This window comes from Pristiophorus japonicus, chromosome 4 (genome assembly GCF_044704955.1).
Source record: "Pristiophorus japonicus isolate sPriJap1 chromosome 4, sPriJap1.hap1, whole genome shotgun sequence".
Classification (NCBI taxonomy): domain Eukaryota; kingdom Metazoa; phylum Chordata; class Chondrichthyes; family Pristiophoridae; genus Pristiophorus; species Pristiophorus japonicus.
In genome coordinates this window covers 176,776,388-176,791,097 of record NC_091980.1, presented here as the reverse complement: position 1 = coordinate 176,791,097, position 14,710 = coordinate 176,776,388, and the positions used below count along the sequence as shown (strand labels likewise).

Genomic DNA, 14,710 nt, shown 5'->3' with positions numbered 1-14,710 from the left:
CTCGTCCTATTTTTGGCGTGGAAGCAAGTCATCCTTGTTTCGAGGGACCGCCTATGATGATTCTTTAATAATATCCTTAGCTTTAGGTAAACATGTAACCACCTTAATTCATTGCTTCTGCACAGCCCTGCACTTATCAATGATGGTAGGTTACTTATCTTTGCTTAAAGTCTGTTTCAAATGCATGCATTATCCTCCATAATTTCCTTAAATGTTGTATCTGTAGGTCTAGAACTAGTTTCTAAAGCTGTATCATTCGTATACCCATTTCCATCACTAGCTTCCCATCTACTACCTGAGTCAGTGAGCAATTAATTGAGCTGATGGCCAGAAATCTTGTGTATAGTACTTCATTTGCTGTCCTAACTATGGGAGTCAGTGGAGGAAACTAGGCAATTAAACAATTAAGTTTATACCTCCTTGAGTAACTAGCTGCTCAAAAAGTAGCAGTCTTGCACATTATGGGCAATAACTTCCCCCACAATGCTTCGCAAGAACACTTCATTTTTCAACCCTACTTTAAAAGTATACAATCTACACACCTAAAACCCTGTGCCAGTGCCAGTTCTTGGCTCACTGGATAAAACTAGCATCTCCCCTCCTATATTGGCTTCCAGTCTTCCAAAGTCTCAAATTTACAATTCATCGTGTTTCAATCCCTTTATGGCTACGCCCTTCTCAATATCTGCAGTTCTTCAACACCCTCCCCACCACTGTTCCTCAAACTCCAGCTTTATTGTGTATCTCCTTTCTTCCCTCCGCCATCTCTTTGACCAAGCATTTGGTCACCACCTAATAGCTTGTTGGGTTGACATCCATTTTTTTGATTACGACTCTTCTGAAGGGTTTTGGATCATTTTTCTACTGCTGCTCCTTCACCAAAACACACACATTTACAAGTACAGTAGGAATGTTGGGGAAATTAAACCTGAATATTCAAACTTAAATGGCATTACCTCACTTTGCAAATAAGTCTCGGTATAAAGTTCACTCCTCAACTTATCTACGGGATGCTACATAAGTACATCAGAGATTTGGTACGGTGGGAGGAGGCTTATGTGGAGCATAAACCCCAGCATTGATCTGTTGGGCCAAATGGCTATTTTCTGTGCTGTAAATTCTATGTAACTGTCTTCACTCTTGCTACTAGTGTCACCTGTTTAAAATCAAAACTGTTGCAAAGCTTTAACTTTTTTTTTTAAAAGTGATTTCCTTAACTTTATCTCTTTCCTCTTTTTTTCTCTTTCCTCCCCCAGAACCCCCTCTTTCCCCCCCCCCCCCCTTATTAAAAAAAAAAAAATCTATCTGCTGTTTACTGCTTGCTTGTAAAAGTTATCCTTGCCAAGTGGCCATTCTTCAAGTCTTGACAAATGAAGGTTTGCGGGCACAGTTGAGAGAAATGTCTACAGGTTCAACAACAAACTATTGGATAGTGATAGTGGCAATGTGGCTAACTCTGTCTGCCCCTTTCCCAACCACCCCCACACCCCCAGCTTAGTGCTGCATTGATCAGTGCCTTCACCTACTGATACTTTAGGGATGGTACTGATTTTTATTCTCGTGTTTATAAAATTAGAATTTAATTGTTGACCCACTCCTCTGTTTTTCAGATTGAATCAAACTGCAACGAGACTGAAAAATATGAATCTGTCACATTGCACAGGTAACAGTACTGCATTGTTCTGTCCAACGCTACTTAATGTTTACAATTGAATGGTGCATTGGGTTGGGCGCTGTTGGCTCTGGGACTGGGATTTGAATCTAGCTCTGTCCAATGGAATAAGTTGTCTTCACCTACTAGCTGTAAGGATTCTAATGTGAAATTAATTTTACAGTCTCAGTTCAGTTCTTTGTGGTTATGGATACATAAAATTGCCCCACAGCACTAAACTAATTGTGCAATGAGAAGGGATTAATTAACAGTCTTGTTGTGCGGGGTCCTTTTAGGGAAGAGTGACCATAACCTGATTGAATTCTTTATTAAGATGGAAAATGAAGTAGTACAATCCGAAACTAGGGTCCTAAATCTAAACAAAGTAAACTACGAAGGTATGGGGAATGAATTGGCTATGATAGATTGGGAAGATTCATTAAAAGGCATAACGGTGGATAGGCAATGGCTAACATTTAAGGAACAAATGCGTATGCGTGAATTGAGTATGAGTAAACTTGCAAGGAACATAAAAACCGACTGCAAAAGATTTTACTAGTACGTAAAAAGAAAAAGATTAGTAAAGACAAATGTAGGTCCTTTACAGTCAGAAATGGAAGAATTTATAATGGGGAACAAGGAAATGGCAGAACAATTAAATAAATACTTTGGTTCTGTCTTCACAGAAGAGGACACAAATAACGTCCCAGAAATGCTGGAGAACCAAGGGTCTAGTGTGTAAGAGGAATTAAAGGAAATGATTATTAGTAAGAAAATATTGCTGGAGAAACTAATAGGACTGAAAGCCGATAAATCCCCAGGGCCTGATTAATCTGCATTCTAGCGTACTAAAAGAGGTAGCCATGGAAATAGTGCATGCATTGGTTGTCATCTTCCAAAATTCGATAGATTATGGAACAGTTCCTGCAGATTGGAGGGTAGCAAATGTAACCCCACTATTTAAAAAAAGGCAGGAAGAGAGAAAACTGGTAACTACAGACTGGTTAGCCTAACATCCGTAGTAGGGAAAATGGTAGTCTATTATAAAGGATGTGATAACGGGACACTTGGATAATATGAACGGATATAGACAAAGTCAACATGGATTTATGAAAGGAAAATCGTGTTTGACAAACCTACTGGAGTTTTTTGAGGATGTAACTGATAGAATAGATAACGGAGTAAAGGACCTCGTCTCTCTCATCTGGAAGGAGGAGAGCATGCCAGGAAATCGGCGATGCAGTAATCGTGACCATTTTTTTTTAAAAAGAGGACAAGTCTGACTGCAGCAGTTACAGAGGAATTTCCCTATTGTCAGCCACTGGAAAAGTCATTGCTAGAATCCTCCTCAACCGTCTTCTCCCTGTGGCTGAGGAGCTCCTCCTGGAGTCACAGTGCATGATCTTTACGGTGCGACAACTGCAAGAGAAATGTAGGGGACAGCACTAACCCTTGAACATGGCCGCCTTTGACCATACAAAGGCCTTTGACACTGTTAACCGCGAGGGACTATGGAGCATCCTCCTCTGTTTCGGCTGCCCCCAAAAGTTTGTCGCTATCCTCCGCCTGCTCCACGATGGTATGCAAGCCGTGATCCTGACGAATGGATCCACCACAGACCCAATCAAAGTCCGAACTAGGGTCAAGTAGGGGTGTGTCATCGCACCAACCCTCTTCTCGATCTACCTTGCTGCAATGCTCCACCTCATACTCAACAAGCTCCCACTGGAGTGGAACTAAACTATAGAACCAGTGGGAACCTGTTCAACCTTCGTTGCCTCCAGGCCAGATCCAAGACCATACCATCCTCAGTCGTCGAACTACAGTACGCGGACGACGCTTGCGTCTGCACACATTCAGAGGCTGAATTCCAAGTCATCGTCAACATCTTTACCGAGGTGTACGAAAGCATGGGTCTTATTCTAAACATCCGTACGACAAAGGTGTTCCACCAACCTGACCCCGCCACACAGCACTGCCCTCCCAGTCATCAAGATCCATGGCTCGGCCCTGAACAACGTGGACCACTTCCCATACCTCGGGAGCCTATTATCAGCAAGTGCAGACATCAACGATGAAGTCCAACACCGCCTCCGGTGCGCCAGCACAGCCTTCGGCCGCCTGAGGAAGAGTGTTCGAAGATCAGGCCCTCAAATCTGGCTTATGGTCTACAGGGCTGTAGTGATACTTGCCCTCCTGTATGGCTCAGACATGGACCATATAGCGTAGACACCTCAAATCGCTGGAGAAATACCACCAACGATGTCTCCACAAGATCCTGCAAATCTCCTGGGAGGACAGACTCACCAACGCCAGTGTTCTCGATCAGGCCAACATATCCACCATCGAAGCACTGACCACACTCGACCAGCTCCATTGGGCGGGCCACATTGTCGGCGTGCCGGACACAAGACTCCCAAAGCAAGCGCTCTACTCTGAACTCCTACGTGGCAAGGGAGCCCCAGGTGGGCAGAGGAAATGTTTCAAGGACACCCTCAAAGCCTCCTTGATAAAATGCAACATCCCCACCAACACCTGAGTCCCTGGCCAAAGACTGCCCTAAATGGAGGAAGAGCATCCAGGAGGGCGCTGAGCACTTCCAGTCTCGTTGCAGAGTACATGCAGAAAACAACCACAGGCAGCGGAAGGAGCATGCGGCAAAGCGTACTCCCCACCCACCCTTTCCTCCAATGACTGTCTGGCCCACCTGCGACAGAGACTGTAATTCCTGAATTGGACTGTTCAGTCACCTGAGAACTCACTTTTGAAGTGGAAGCAAGTCTTCCTTCATTTCGTGGGACGGCCTATGATGATGAGATAAGGGAGAACTAGTGGATGTAGTGTATTTGGATTTTCAGAAGGTCTTTGATAAAGTTCCACATAAGAGGTTAGTGTGCAAAATTAAAGCACAGGATTGGGGGTAATATACTGGCATGGATTGAAAATTGATTAACTGACCGGAAACAGTAGGAATAAACAAGTCTTTTTTGGGATGGCGAGCAGTGACTAGTGGGGTACCACAGGGATCAGTGCTTGGGGCCCCAGCTATTCACAAAATATATAAATGATTTGGATGAGGGAACCAAATGTAATATTTCCAAGTTTGTTGATGACACAAAACTAGGTGGGATTGTGAGTTGTGAGGAGGATGCAAAGATTCTGCAAGGCGATTTAGATAGGTTGAGTGAGTGGGCAAACACATGGCAGATGCAGTATAATGTGGATAAATGTGAAGTTGCCCACTTTGGTAGGAAAAACATAAAGACAAAGTATTTAAATGGTGATAGTTTGAAAAATGTTGTACAAAGGGATCTGGGTGTCCTTGTACACCAGTCACTGAAAGCAAACCTGCAAGTGCAGCAAGCAGTTAGGAAGGCAAATGGCATTTGGGCCTTTATTCCGAGAGAATTTGAGTACAGGAGCAAGGATGTCATTGCAGTTATACAGGGCTTGGTGAGACCACACCTGGAGTATTGTGTGCAGTTTTGGTCTCCTTACCTAAGAAAGGATATACTTGCAATAGAGGGAGTGCAGCGAAGGTTCACCAGACTGATTCCTGGGATGGCAGGACTGTCTTATGAGGAGAGATTGGGTCGACTAGGCCTGTATTCACTAGAGTTTAGAAGAATGAGGGGGGATCTCATTGAAATGTATAAAATTCTGACTCGGTTGGACAGACTGGATGCGGGGAGGATGTTTCCCCTGGCTGGGAAGCCTAGAACATGGGGTCACGGTCTCAGGATACAGGGTAGGAAATTTAGGACCGAGCTGAGGAGAAATTTCTTCACTGAAGATGGTGAACCTGTGGAATTCTCTACCACAGAAGGCTGTGGAGGCCGACTCATTGAATATATTTAAGAAGAAGATAGATGGATTTCTCGACGCACAAGGCATCAAGGGGTATGGGAATATGGTGTTGAGATGGAGGATCAGCCATGATATTGAATGGCGGTGCAGGCTCGAAAGGCCAAATGGCCGACTACTCTTATTATTCTATGTTTCTACACAATGCTAGTCCAGATGCCACAGAATGGCTTGTGAAATTGAGGGGAGGAGACTAAGAATAAGTCAGGAGTGGAAGGAACTTTACACTCCTCGTGCTCCCAGGTCAGGAATAACAAATGCAGTGACTAGATGCTTAAAATGGGGAAATATTAATTCCCCTGCACTAGCACTAACATCCCTTGCCTTGAGTGCAAAATTAAAAGAAAAAAATCTTGTCCATTTTGTTATTGCCTGTATTCATACTTATTTCTTTAAATTCAGAATTGATCAATTGGTGGAAGCAGTAGTGTGTTTTTGCTTAGCATCCCTTACAATGGTACCCTTACTGGCATTGGTTGCTTTTAGAAAAATGTAAACTTTTTCAATCCAATTCTTGATCTGCATGCACTGAGCAATAGCTGTTTAGTGCATTTTCTGTTCTGTTAACAGGTGCAGGCTGCATGGAAAATGGTCAACCAAATGTTTCATTGGAGATACAGAACCTATCGGGAAATCGAAGTTTACAACTTGTTCAACCATCCCCAACTGTTTGCACCAGAGAGGCTTTGGGTAAGAGTAATTGCATCATCACCTAATTATATAGCCTTTGCTGGAGCTTGCTTTGTCAGAACCAGTGTCGATGCAGTGCAATGGCTCATGACAACTGGCTGTATTTAACCAAAGAAGTAATGGAGTCTGCAATTGAACTGCAAAATACTAATCTTCTGTTGTCAATGCCCCTTACCTATTCTACTGAAGACACTTGGTGGCTATAAAGTGTAGCACCAGCTATATCAAATCTCATGAATTTTAGGAGAAAGCTCATTAAAGATGTACAGGATTGTTTTATTGTACTCTTGTAACTGTATATTAACAGGATGAAAATATTCCTGGCTTTGTGGTAGATTTTAAATTAAGTGGCCAAATCTAACGAGGAGCAGCACATGGTGTACTTAAGAATGAGGTGCCAATCTGGGGAAGCTGCATGATAGGATTACGTACATGCTAACCAACGGAAGCAGCATGCTATAGACAGAGCTAAGCGATCCCACAATCAACAGATTTGATCAAAACTCTGCAGTCCTGCCACATCCAGTCATGAATGGTGCTGGACAATTAAACAACGAACGGGAGGTGACACCTCCATGAATGTCCCCATCCTCAATAAAGGCAGAGCCCAGCACATGTGCAAAAGACAAAGCTGAAGTGTTTGCAACCACCTTCAGCCGTCTCAGCCTCCTCCTGAGATTCCCATCTCAGAAGCCAGTCTTCAGCCACTTTGATTCCTTCCACGTGATATCAAGAAAAGGCTGAGCATTACCATCACTGAATTCCCCCACCATCAACATCCTGGGGGTCATCATTGACCAAAAACTTAACTATTCTAGCCACATAAATACTGTGGCTGCTAGAGCAGGTCAGAGGCTGGGTATTCTGCGGCGAGTGTCTCACCTCCTGACTCCCCAAAGCCTTTCCACCATCTAAAAGACACAAGTCAAGTGTGCTGGAATATTCTGCACTTGTCTGGATGAGTGCAGCTCCAACAACACTGAAGAAGCTTGACACCATCCAGGACAAAGCAGCCTGCTTGATTGGCACCCCATCCACCATCTTAAACATTCACTCCCTCCACCACCAATGCACCGTGGCTGCAGTGTGTACCATCTATAAGATGCACTGCAGCAACTTGCCAAGGCTTCTTTGACAACACCTCCCAAACCCGCGACCTCTGCCACCTAGAAGGGCAGCGGATGCATGGGAACACCATCACCTCCAAGTTCCCCTCCAAGTCGCACGCCATCCTAACTTGGAAATATATCGCTATTCCTTAATCATCACTGGGTCAAAATCCTGGAACATCCTACCTAACAGCACTATGGGCCCTATTTTGGCCATGACTTGCATCAATGTTTTTGGAGTACGTTTTTTCTGGCGTACGTTTTTTTTAAAAAAAATGCCATTTTCCCCAATAATTTGCTCCAGAGTAAGTCCGTTAGGTACGATTTTTTTTTTTTAGTCAGTTTTTTTTCCAAAACGGGGCGTTCTCAGACACTTACAACAGTTTTCGCCATTTATGCCACTTTGGCCAGCAAAAACTTACTCCAAATCCACTTGGGTCAGCGAATGTGACCAGCTCTGAAAAACCTTGCGGCAGTGAAGAAAAAGCAGTGCACATTTGGTAGACATTAGGGGAGGGAAGGGAACTGGAGAGGACCTCAACAACCAAGCACCAAACATTGCAAGGAAAAGCTCAAAACATTAAAATACAATTTAAAAAATAAGCAAATCCGACCTTAATCTTTGAAGTCTGCCCGGGAAAGGCAGCGGGCCGGCCTGTGTGAAGCCATTCGGCCTGGGATAAGGGAGGGAAGACTCGCACCAGAGAAGTGAGAGCTGCTGGACGCTGTCTCTCTGGGTGGGGGGGGGGGTTATTTTTTTGGAGCTGTTCCTGTGTTGTATTAATTGAACATTATTCATTTCTAATGTAAAATATATTTTATTCTAAATTTTGCAATGTACTTTAGTGTAATAAAAATATTCTTGTATCAAAATTTACTCCAAGATCACTTACTTTTAAACTTGTACAGTTACATAACTTATTTTAAAAAAAATACCCAATGTTAGAACAGTTAGAACCACAATAAAAACATAAACAACAGCAGCAAAGAAAGGTTGCACCTATCTCTCATTCCCCTTAGTCTAAAGCCGACCGCTGCGTTTGGTCTTGGGTTCTCCACGACCCCTGCCTGCAGGCGGTGGCATTGTTTCTGGGGTGCACACCAAGATTCTTCTTTCTAACATCTTGGCCACTGGTCACCTCTTGAGGGTGGGGGGTGTCAACGTTATGCAGCAAGTTGGAGGGCCCAGGCGGCAAGCAGGAGGGCGTAGCCTCGGCCTGTTCAGAGCTTGGTGCGGGGATTGAAGTGGGAGTGGCAGTTGATTGTCAATGGGCGCGGGGTGTGGGCGTGTTCTCTTGCAGCAGCTAACTCTGATGTTCCCTCCCTCATGGCCTTGGTCATTGCAACTGTCCTTTCCACTACCTCTGACATTCCATCCCTCATGGCCACCATTCCCTCACTGATGTTAGCGGACATGGTTCCTATTTCCCATGCCATTACTGTTACTTCTCCCTACAGTCCCGCTACCTCCTCACTCACCCCAGTTATGATGCCCATGAGTAATCAGGTAAGCTCAACGCTCTCCCCACCCAATGCCATCATCTGAACCACATCTGTTACATCCTGCATCTCAGGAGAGTGTGGTCCATGTCTCCTTCCCCTCCCCCTGGATCTGGCTCGCGGCATCCCACTGGGACCTTGGGACCCTGGGTGTTCCCTGCTGATTTGCACCAGCACCACCGCCACCACTGCTGGGACTTGTAACCTCGGAAGGTGGGGCCACAGGTGTGCAATGCTGCGGCACAGCACCACCACCACCACTGGGACCTGCAACCTTGGACGGTGGGGCCCACGGGTCTGCGATGCTGCGGCACAACACTGCCACCACTACTGGGACCTGCAACCTCGGATGGTGGGAAACCATAGAATGTTGAACCACTAATCGCGGAAGAGCCTGGCAATTGAGATATGTTGACCTCCAAGATTCAATAGAACACTCCTGTCATCGAACCCCTCCCACATCCACTCAAAGTGCCCCTCACGCTCATGTTGTTCTGGAAGGTTGCTCTCCTCTTCAGGCTCGTCCACGTCTGAATCTTGATTTGGATCATTAGGAGGATTGTCCTCAAGTTCTGCAACATATAACAGAACAGTAAAATGAGTAGGCTCACACATAGCAGGCTAGGCAGCAGGTTGATTTGAAGGGCCATGATGACTTTTCATGACTTACCCCCTCCCTCATGTGTGGGCTCAGCTTGTGCAATACTGATGGTTTTTCTCTGGGCAGGACCCATCAGAGCAGTGCCCTCTCTTCCAAGGGTGTCAGTGGGTGCAGATTTGCCGGTCCTCCTCCTGTTTCCCTTTTGTTGTGGGCCAGTTAATTTTGCAAAGATGAAAATGCAACTTTTTAGAGAGCGTGTCTTTCTGTAGGATGGGACATATACAGCTGGTCACATTAACAATTGAAATTACATTGAATAAATGGAAATATTACTTACACTACTTGACCAAGGTCCTGCACTTTTTACACTGCCTTCCAGATCTATTGTTGATCAATCCGCCGAATTCTTCTGCAACTTCGTTCCGGTGTTTGTTCATCTCTGGGTGGCACTTTTTTGTGGCCTCTGCTGGTATCCAGGTGCTGCTATCTGTTCTCAATGACAGTAACTAGTGACTCAACTTCCTTTTCCACTGCACTTAGTCAAACTGTGATTTTTCAAAACACACAGCACTTTTGCAATGATCCCAAACACTTTTCTAGGCATGCAACAGTTAATTTCAGGCAGCTTGCATTCAGCACACCAGCTATTTCGATTAAGAGCTCTCCTGGCAGGCAACAATTACAGCTGCAATCCACTTTAAAACTGGCCGACTGCCCAGCTTTGCCGCTATTGCGCATGCACGCGCATCAGGCTGGCACCACGGTGCATACGTGCGGGTGCCGGCACTGTTTTCGGCGCTGGCGTTTGGCTTCGCCGCCCATTTCAGCATACATGCCACGCCGGGACTGTGAACAGTGGTGAGGGTGGGGCGTTTTTTTTTCCTTTTTTTTTCCCCCCCCCCCCGCGCCATTTCCAGCACGCAAAGTCGGCACGCTTCAGATCAGTGCGCCGAAAAACGACTTGGGCTCATGGGAGTACCTTCACCACATGGCTTCAAGTAGGCAGCTCACCACCACCACCTCTAGGATGATTAGGGATGGGCAATAAATGTGGCCTTGCCAGCCAAGCCCACATCCCAGGAACTAATACAAATAAAATAGAAATCGGACACTGGATAAATTAGGTTTCTCCCTTTCAAACACAATGCTGAACTCTACCATATTCTGATCACTATTGGATAATGTTCACTGTTAATGTTGGGCTGTTAACTAAATCTGGCTTATTACTCATTAAATCTAATATGGCCTGCTCCCTTGTTGGTTCTAGGACATATTGTTGTAGAAAATTATTCTGAATACATGCAATTCACTACCTTTCTGACATACGCTTGTCTGTTTATCTCAATCTATGTGGAATTTTAAATAAATTACCAGCTGACTTGTTGTGTTATCACCTACATTAGTGAATTTTGCAAAAACAATCCAATTGTGATTTAAAAATAAAAGTTTATTGTAAATCCAGAATGCAGTGGTAGTGAGTTCACCTTTTATGTACTAACCTGTAGATTTGTAGTACAGTATTTTAATTTTACTTTTAAACATTTACTAGCATCATGACCTCTGTTCCAGCTGAGTTCTTCAATACACGTCATAAGAACATAAGAAATAGGAGCAGAAGTAGGCCACCTGGCCTCTCAAGCCTGCTCTGCCATTTAATATGATCATGGCTGATCTGATCATGGACTCGGCTCCACTTTCCTGCCCACTCCCCATAACCCTTTATTCCCTTATTGCTCAAAAATCTATCTATCTCCACCTTTAATTATATTCAATAACCCAGCCTCCACAGGTCTCTGGGGCAGAGAATTCCATAGATTTACAACCCTCAGAAGAAATTCCTCCTCAACTCAGTTTTAAATGGGCGGCCCCTTATTTTGAGACTATGTCCCCTAGTTTTAGTTTCCCCTACAAGTGGAAATATCCTCTCTGCATCCACCTAGTCTAGCCCCTTCATTACCTTATGTTTTGATAAGATCACTTCTCAATTCTTCTGAACTCCAATGAGTATAGGCCCAACCTACTCAACCTATCTTCATAAGTCAACCCCCTCATCTCTGAAATCAACCTAGTGAACCTTATCTGAACAGCCGCCAATGCAAATATATCCTCCTCTAAATACGGAGACCAAAACTGTATGCAGTACTCTAGGTGTGGCCTCACCAATACCCTGTACAGTTGTAACAGGACTTCTCTGCTTTTATACTCCATCCCCCTTGCAATAAAGGCCAGCATTCCATATAACTTCCTGATTACTTGCTATACTAACTTTTTGTGTTACATGCACAAGGATCCCCAGGTCCCTCTGTACTGCAGCACTTTGCAATTTTTCTCTCTAAATTATAATTTGCTTTCCTATTTTTTTTTTTACCAAAGTGGATAACCTCACATTTTCCCACATTATATATTCCATCTGCCAAATTTTTGCCCACTCACTTAGCCTGTCTAATGTCCTTTACAGATTTTTTGTGACCTCACAATTTGTTTTCCCACCTATCTTTGTATCATCAGCAAACTTGGCTACATTATGCTCTGTCCCTTCATCCAAGTCATTAATATAGATTGTAAATAGTTGAGGCCCCAGCACCGATCCCTGCGGCATCCCACTAGTTTCTGTTTCCCAACGGAAAATGACCCATTTATCCCGACACTCTGTTTTCTGTCAGTTAGCCAATCCTCTATCCATGCTAATATATTATCCCCAACCCTGCGAACTTTTATCTTGTGCAGTAACCTCTTATGTGGCACCTTTTCGAATGTCTTCTGGAAATCCAAAAACACCACATCCACTGGTTTCCCCTTTATCTACCCTGCTCGTTACATCCTCAAAGAACTCCAGCAAATTTGTCAAACATGATTTCCCTTTCATAAAACCATGCTGACTGCTTGATTGACTTATGCTTTTTCAAATATCCTGCTACTGCTTCCTTAATAATGGACTCCAGCATTTTCCCAACGACAGATGTTAGGCTAACTGGTTTATACTTTCCTGCTTTTTGTCTGCTTCCTTTTTTAAATAGGAGCATTACATTTGCGGTTTTCCAATCTGCTGGGACCACCCCACAATCCAGGGAGCACAATTTGAGTAATGCCTTCTGTTTATTTTTCTCCACCCCCCCCCCCCCCCAAACCCATCTTCCAACTTACAAGCATGAAGTGGCTAAGAGGTCTAGTCTTGCCTCTCTGGTGGATTGTTCTGAGTATTCCCATGCTGCACTGACGTTCATTGTTTCTACCACTCGGCCAACTCACGCATAAAATAAAACTTAATAAACCTAGTTTGTTGAAAACATGATGGGCATTGCTTAGAAGTTCAAGACGTGCGTTCTGGTGTGAAAGTAGGAGTTGTAACTATTTTTCTCTTTGTGATAGTTAGGAACGACAAGATTCACATGACAATAATGCTGCAACTCCAGTCTCTTAACCTGCTGTATTAGTGCAACAAGTTTGAAGCTAGTACTTGAAGCATGCTTCCGATTTGAATAAATGTTTCACTATGTTGGATTCTCTTTATTCAAGCACTGCTGTTTTCAGATGTGAAAATCCAAGGTACCTAGTCTGCTCTGCCAGGCCATTTTTTTTTAATCTTAAAAACATTCATACGTTTCTATTGCAGATGCCATAAACAATATGTTCCATGCCCCAGTTTCTTCTTCTCAAATGAGCGATGAAAATCAGTTGGAGAATCTTGGTGCCGTATCTAGCATTTGCAGCAAAGAAGATCTGGAATTTGAAGCCCAGTTTATGAAATGTAAGGGAGATGGATCACGTTTTGGCCAATACATGGGCAATTTTAGTAATTGTGTGGTTTATAAGTGCTGGCCAGTACTGCTTGACCATAATACGTAAACTGCACTTAAGATGTCTCCCAGCCATCAACTATCCTGAGCTGAAGTAATGTGATATTTTTTTTTTCTGTAACTAGACACGCACCACCCAATTCCCCCAAGGGTCAATTGTATCCATGCAAAAGCTTTGAAAGTTCACCTTTTTGAGTCTGCCACCTGCTATAATTGGGTCCATTGTAAGGGAATATTCTGGTTTGGGATTACAATTCTTTGGGCTCAATTTTCCCTAAGGCTTTTTTTTTGCGTACTTGAAGAGTTACACCTGTTTTTTGGGGGCCCAAGTACGCCAAAAAAAAATGTTCTAAGTTTCCCTGTTGGATTTCTTCATTTTGGCGTGGCCTAACCTATCCTTTAGTTTTGAGGGTGGAGTCTTGATCTGCGCCAAAAAGATCGGGTTGCCATGGTAACCAGGGACACAATGCAAGCCGAGACTGAAAAGTGAAACATACAGCCAGCTCCCAACACATTAAAACACATTGCATCAATTTAAAAACACATTACAATATATTGCAGCAACTTAACTCCAATTATTACAGCTGCTCCCGCCCCCAGCCCAGGCCGAGTGGCCTCCCGTCCCCAGCCCCCACCTCTCTAGAAAGCAATATGAATACTTCCTCAAAGAGGAAGGTGACTGCTGGAGTAGCAATAAATGTGTGATGACTTGTGCAATAACCAGCATGGTAGTGAGATGTTGTGTAACAAGATGCTATTTTTCTTTCTAGCTGACAAAAGCCATCCAAATTCAGTTCCAGCCCTGATGCAGGTGGCAACCCCAAGAATGGAGGCATCAGCCCCTTTCTCCATTTTTAATGAGAATGCAGATATTGAAAACCAGGAGAACAAGTAAGTGTCTGACCAGATAATATAGAAAAATAAATAAAATGTTACTTTTTGTTTGCTGTTACCATCCCTCTTCTGTGTACTCAAATATCCATCTTTAGCCACTCTGCAAGGTAGAAAGCGCAAGGTGTTGATACAGTGAGTACTTTGAACTTGCTCTCTTTCTTCCTTAAGCTACACTGTCTTGCGTGCTGTTTCTACTTCCTAATATCCTTATGTTTTCAAACTAACATTCAAATTACTCTGCTTTCAAATCCAAACTCATTGCCAATTCTCCTATTTTAACTCCCTCATTCCCAAAATCTTGAGAAAGTCTTCCTTAACCCGGCCCAGCAATGCCTCGATTTTTAAAATTTGCATCCTTTTTTCAAATTCCTCCACTGACTCACCACCTATTTATCCAAGACCTCTGCTCCTCCTCTTCAGGCTTCTTCTGCATCACTGATTTTCATCACCCTGCCATTGTCGGCTATGCCTTCAGCCACCTAGACACTAGGCTCTGGAATTTCCTCCCTAAATCTATCTGTCTCTGTCTGATGCATCCAAGAGCTTCACAGGAGTGTTATTACTTACTATGTTAAAGGTGCTAATAAATACAAGGATAGGCACA

General features: G+C 43.9%; 1 protein-coding gene across 1 annotated transcript in view; it reads left to right on the top strand.

The window, feature by feature from the left end:
- Positions 1-14,710, top strand: part of bub1bb (BUB1 mitotic checkpoint serine/threonine kinase Bb) — a 79,604-nt gene that overhangs the window by 34,617 nt on the left and 30,277 nt on the right. Inside the window, exons 12-15 of the mRNA XM_070878848.1 lie at positions 1,611-1,663; positions 6,086-6,205; positions 13,029-13,163; positions 13,983-14,103. Of these exons, the coding sequence (XP_070734949.1) occupies positions 1,611-1,663; positions 6,086-6,205; positions 13,029-13,163; positions 13,983-14,103 (429 nt within the window). The remainder of the gene's footprint in view (positions 1-1,610; positions 1,664-6,085; positions 6,206-13,028; positions 13,164-13,982; positions 14,104-14,710) is intronic.